This window comes from Chiloscyllium plagiosum, chromosome 33 (genome assembly GCF_004010195.1).
Source record: "Chiloscyllium plagiosum isolate BGI_BamShark_2017 chromosome 33, ASM401019v2, whole genome shotgun sequence".
Classification (NCBI taxonomy): Eukaryota; Metazoa; Chordata; class Chondrichthyes; order Orectolobiformes; family Hemiscylliidae; genus Chiloscyllium; species Chiloscyllium plagiosum.
In genome coordinates this window covers 9,685,728-9,690,707 of record NC_057742.1, presented here as the reverse complement: position 1 = coordinate 9,690,707, position 4,980 = coordinate 9,685,728, and the positions used below count along the sequence as shown (strand labels likewise).

The 4,980-nt window shown below is 43.7% G+C and overlaps 1 protein-coding gene across 3 annotated transcripts in view; it reads left to right on the top strand.

Moving 5' to 3' along the window:
• The first annotated feature begins 1,559 nt into the window (after nucleotides 1-1,559).
• Nucleotides 1,560-4,980, top strand: part of mrpl10 (mitochondrial ribosomal protein L10) — a 10,011-nt gene continuing 6,590 nt past the window's right edge. The window contains exons 1-3 of one of the 3 annotated variants that reach the window (XM_043674879.1): nucleotides 1,575-1,646; nucleotides 3,701-3,839; nucleotides 3,967-4,136. In XM_043674879.1, the coding sequence (XP_043530814.1) occupies nucleotides 4,032-4,136 (105 nt within the window). In that variant the 5' untranslated portion in view covers nucleotides 1,575-1,646; nucleotides 3,701-3,839; nucleotides 3,967-4,031. Of the gene's footprint in view, nucleotides 1,647-3,365; nucleotides 3,840-3,966; nucleotides 4,137-4,980 lie in introns of those variants that run through there. The other 2 variants (XM_043674877.1, XM_043674878.1) reach the window with 2 other exon arrangements.

Here is a 4,980-nt window from a genome sequence, read left to right as displayed (position 1 = left end):
ACAGATTCTACACCTTCCGATTCTATATCACTTCTCGCTATCGATTTAATTTCATTTAGAGTCATAGAGATGTACAGCATGGAAACAGACCTTTCGGTCCAACCTGTCCACGCTGACCAGATATCCCAACCCAATCTAGTCCCACCTGCCAGCACCCGGCCCATATCCCTCCAAACCCTTCCTATTCATATACCCATCCAAATGACTCTTAAATGTTGCAATTGTACCAGCCTCCACCACATCCTATGGCATTTCTTGCTAACAAAGCAACGCACCCCACTCTGCCTGTCCTTCCAATAGAATGCCTTTCCTTGTATATATAAGGTCCCAGCCATGATCTCCTTGCAGTCACATCTCTGAGCTGCCCACAACATCGTACCCAATTTCAAAGTGCACTACAAGCTCATTTCCTTGTAGTGCATACAGTCAAACACCCTTCGTTCTGCGCTGCCTGTCCACCTGCTGATGAAGGGCTTATGCCCAAAACATCGACTCTCCTGCTCCTCGGATGTTGCCTGATCTGCTGTGCTTTTCCTGCACCACACATTTCAACCCTCGCCAGCATCTGCAGTCCTACTTTCTTCCACCTACTCATAGTTGTCCCCTTATTCTGCAGTGCCTCATTAGATTCCTTACCCTTTCCATGCTCTCTGTCCTCAAGAGTCAAGAATAGCTTTGGATGTAGGTTAGCTCGCTGAGCTGGAAGGTTCATTTCTGGAAATAAACCTTCCAGCTCAGCGAGCAAACCTACATCCAAAACCTCAACCTGAGCTACAAATTTTCTCAAAACTCGCTAAGAGCAGCTTTATTTGTCATTTCTACCATATACAACTGATACAGTAAAAACAAGACAGCGTTCCTCCAGGACCAAGGTGCATACACTACACGATCATTCACAGGGTGGCATAAAGTGGATAAAAGCACACAAGACATCACAGTGATTCCTGTGAATTGGTCTGGAAACTTCAGCTGAGCCCTCCCTCCTATTTAACTTCTTTCCATAATTTTCCATGCAACTGAACCCAACCCCAACAATTTAGTTTAAATCCCTAAGCTCGAGGGGCTGAATCGCCTACTCCTGTTTCTATGTTCCACAAAAATTAAACACACTTTCTTTGGTAACCCTGTTAAAAATCACACAACACCACCTTGTACTCCAACAGGTCTATTTGGAAGCACTAGCAATTGCAACATTTAAAAGGCGGCTGGATGGGTATATGAATAGGAAGGGTTTGGAGGGATATGAGCCAAGTGCTGGCACATGGGACTAGATCAGGTTCGGATATCTGGTCGGCATGGACAAGTTGGACTCTATGGTAACCCTGTAATGTTGTTTCCTCAGGGAGTAAAACCCAGGAGAGTAATTGGAGAAGCTGCAGGATTGATCTGGGCAATGGGCAGTTGTTAGGCTGCACTGTCATCCTCCGCTCCAGGTGAGGGCGCTGCCAAACGCTCCTGATTGGCTCACGCGTCTAGCCGTCTGATTGGTCGCTCCCCTCCGCGGGGTGGAGGGATGACGGGTTCTTTGATTGGTTGACCCTGTTGCCCCCTCTGATTGGTGGCTGCTGGGACCAATCGGGTGCCGTTTTGCTGCGGTGTGCTGGCGAAGATGGCGGCGCTGTGTGGTCGGTTGCTGAGCTGTGGAGGTGAGAGGCGGAGGAGCCAATGAAGCCGTGCACGATGTCTCAGTTCTAAAGAAGCAGCGTCCAGATCGATATATTCACTGCACCTCCCAGTCAGATCAACATCCCGGCTGTGTTTTATCATTGCTGCGTGTGCAAGATGGACTTGCATTGCTGTAGCGCCTATCGCGTCTCCCCACGGTGTCATGGCTCGGCTAGAATTGAAAGGGTCCAGACCAGTGCGGAGGGAACGTGGGTTCAGGTCTCACCTTATGTCGATGGCAGAACATACAACATACATCACAGAAATTGGCCCTTCGGCCCACCATGTCCCTGACCAAGATGACTTTCTAAGCTAATCACACCTGACCGCTCAAGATCCAAATCCCTCTGTTCCGTGCCTGTATCTATCTAAATGCCTCTTAAATGTTACTATTGCAACTGCTTCTATCACCTCCCAGGCAGTGTGTTCTGAGCACCTACCACCCTCGGTGCAGAAAACCTGCCTTGCATACCTCCTTTAAACATGTCCCCCTCTCACTTTGAACCTTTGTTTCCTAGTATTTGACATTTACACCCTGTGGGTAAAAGAATTGCAATTTTATTTCTCTTGCACCTTGTTCAGTATTCCTGTAAAATTTGGGTAAATATGGTGTTTGTGACTGAGTCCAAGTGTTGTTGTACTAATTTTAAGTGCAGGGCCAGATTTCTGCAGTATTCCATGTGTGATCCAACCAAGGCTGAGGTGGGTTTTTTTTTCTTTCATTCATGGGATGTGGACGTAACTGGCCAGACCAGTATTTATTGTCCATGCCTAACTGCAAAAGTTAATCATGTGGGCTAGACCAGGTAAGGACAGCAGAGTTTTCTTCCCTAAAGGTCATTTGTGAACTTTTGGGCCTTTTCTGAAAATCTGCAACAATTTCATGGCTATCATTAGACTCTTAATCCCAGATTTTTTTATTGAATTCACATGCCACCATTTGCCATTAACTGGCTCTTTGCATTAATAGTTTTGTGATAATACCATTAGGCCATCAGCTCCCCTAAAGACAAGGCTGAAGTGTACAAAGACACCTTTAGCCAGCAACAACTGCGTGTATGATTCACCTCAGCTTCAGCTCTCCAGCATCACAGATATTGGCCTTTGGCCACTTTGATACACTCCATATGATTTAGTTCATTCATGGGATGTGAGTGTTCCTGGCTCGGCCAGCAATTATTGCCCATGCCTAAGTCCCCAGAGAGCAGTTATGTACTACTTTGGCTCTGAATGTACAGCAGATTTCCTTCTCTAAAAGCTGTTAGTGATCTAAATGGATGTTTTTGATAATCAGCCGTGGTTACCATTCGACTAGCTTTTTAATTCCAGATTTTTAAATCCTGTTCCAAATTCAAATTTCACCATTTGTCTTGATGGAATTTAAACTGATAAAATCTGGATTTTAAAACTGGCCTATAACTGGGGTGGCATGATGGCTCAGTAATTAGCACTGCTGCTTCACAGCGCCAGGGACCCAGGTATGATTCAAGCCTCAGGTGACTGTGTGGAGTTTGCACATTCTCCCCGTGTCTGCGTGGGTTTCCTCTGGGTGCTCTGGTTTCCTCCCACAGTCCAAAGATGTGTAGGTTAGGTGGATTGGCCATGCTAAATTGCGCATAGTGTTCAGGGATGTGTAATGCAGGGGAAATGTAGAGTAATAGGGTTGGGTAATAGATCTGGATGGGATACTCTTTGGACGGTTGGTGTGGACTTGTTGGGCCGAAGGGCCTGGTTTCACACTGTAGGGATTTTAATTCTAATTCTGTGATGCGCCAAGAAATATACATTGATTATCACAAAAACCCATCTGGTTCAGTCATGTCCTCAGGAAGAAATCTGCCATTCCTGCCACATGATTTATTGTCTGAAATGGCCACTCACCTTAAGAGGTAATTAGGGATAGGCAATAAATTTTCTCTTTGTCATTGGTATCTTCATCCCATGAAAGGATTTTAAAAAAAGACTTTGTCCAATACAAGTATATGCTGACTCAGCAGCAGCTTAATTACATTTCTGGATGTTATCTTTTTCTTAGTCTCCTGTAGCCAAGGTTACATCCTGTGAAAATGCTGCTCTGAAATAATGTGCAAAGATGACCCAAGAAAATACTTCTACCTTCACTATCCCCTAAAGAAATTTCTCATTATCAATTTGCATGATTGGATGACTTTCAGGTAAACTTCTCAATAAGCATTCACATAGGAGGTCGTAAAAGAAAGTTGTTTGAATAGAAAATGCTTCACTTCTTAAAAAGCTGAGGTGTTCATTAAACCCAAATATTTGTGATTTGTGTTTTTGAAGGGTGGTTTCCACCCCATCAGATTGTACGTCATGGATCCAAGGCTGTCACTCGGCACCGCAAGCCCATGCATATTCTACGTCAGAAGCTGCTGGCTGTCACAGAATATATCCCTCCAAAACCTGCCATCCCAGAAAGATGCATCAAAGCTCCTAAGAAGGAGGTGCAAGAGGTGAAGACGATGAGTGTTGCTTTGGGATTACATTGACATTTTTTCACCCCATTGTGTATAGGAGAAAAAGTCAGGAAATTCTTTTATATGAAATGAAGATTTATTTATTTGGCATGGAGTTTGATGCAGGAATTTACCAAAACCTGTGCAAATTTGCACAGTTTCAAATGATTTTAGATAAAAAGCAAATTGGGTGTGCTGAAGGCATATTACAGGCAGACGATCCTTTATCTGAAATGCTCGGGACCACCTGTTTTTCGGAGTTCCGAATTTTTCGATTTTCAGAATAAGTGACATTTAATGGTGAAAGTTTAAAAAAATCTTATTGGTGGAACAGACTTTAAGTAAGAACAGGCCAGTTGGTGGTTGCCCCCCCCCCATGTCGCATCTTAGTGACTTGTATCGACTGGGTCTTGACTTGGGTTAACTGTTTGTACACCAAACAATCTTGTTAAGGAGACATGAACTTCAGACAAAAACCTTTGGATTTCGGAGCTTTTCGGTTTTTGGATGTTCGAATAAAGTATCGTCTACCTGTACTGCTATTTAAACAGTTTTTTGGTAGTACGGTACTAAAGCATGATTGAAAAAAAGATATAATCTGTTGAAGCTTTTTGTCTTGCATTTGTTAGGACAGTTCATAAGAAATACCTAAAATAAATTCAGACAGTTTGAGAAGAGAGTGTTGTTTGGCTTTTGATTCATAGAGGTGTTGTCATGAATAATGCACGAGTTATTAATGTCAGGTAGTTAACAACTGGGCTTTGTTTAAATTTTTCATGAGCTGAAAATGTGTTGCTGGAAAAGCGCAGCAGGTCAGGCAGCATCCAAGGAACAGGAGAAT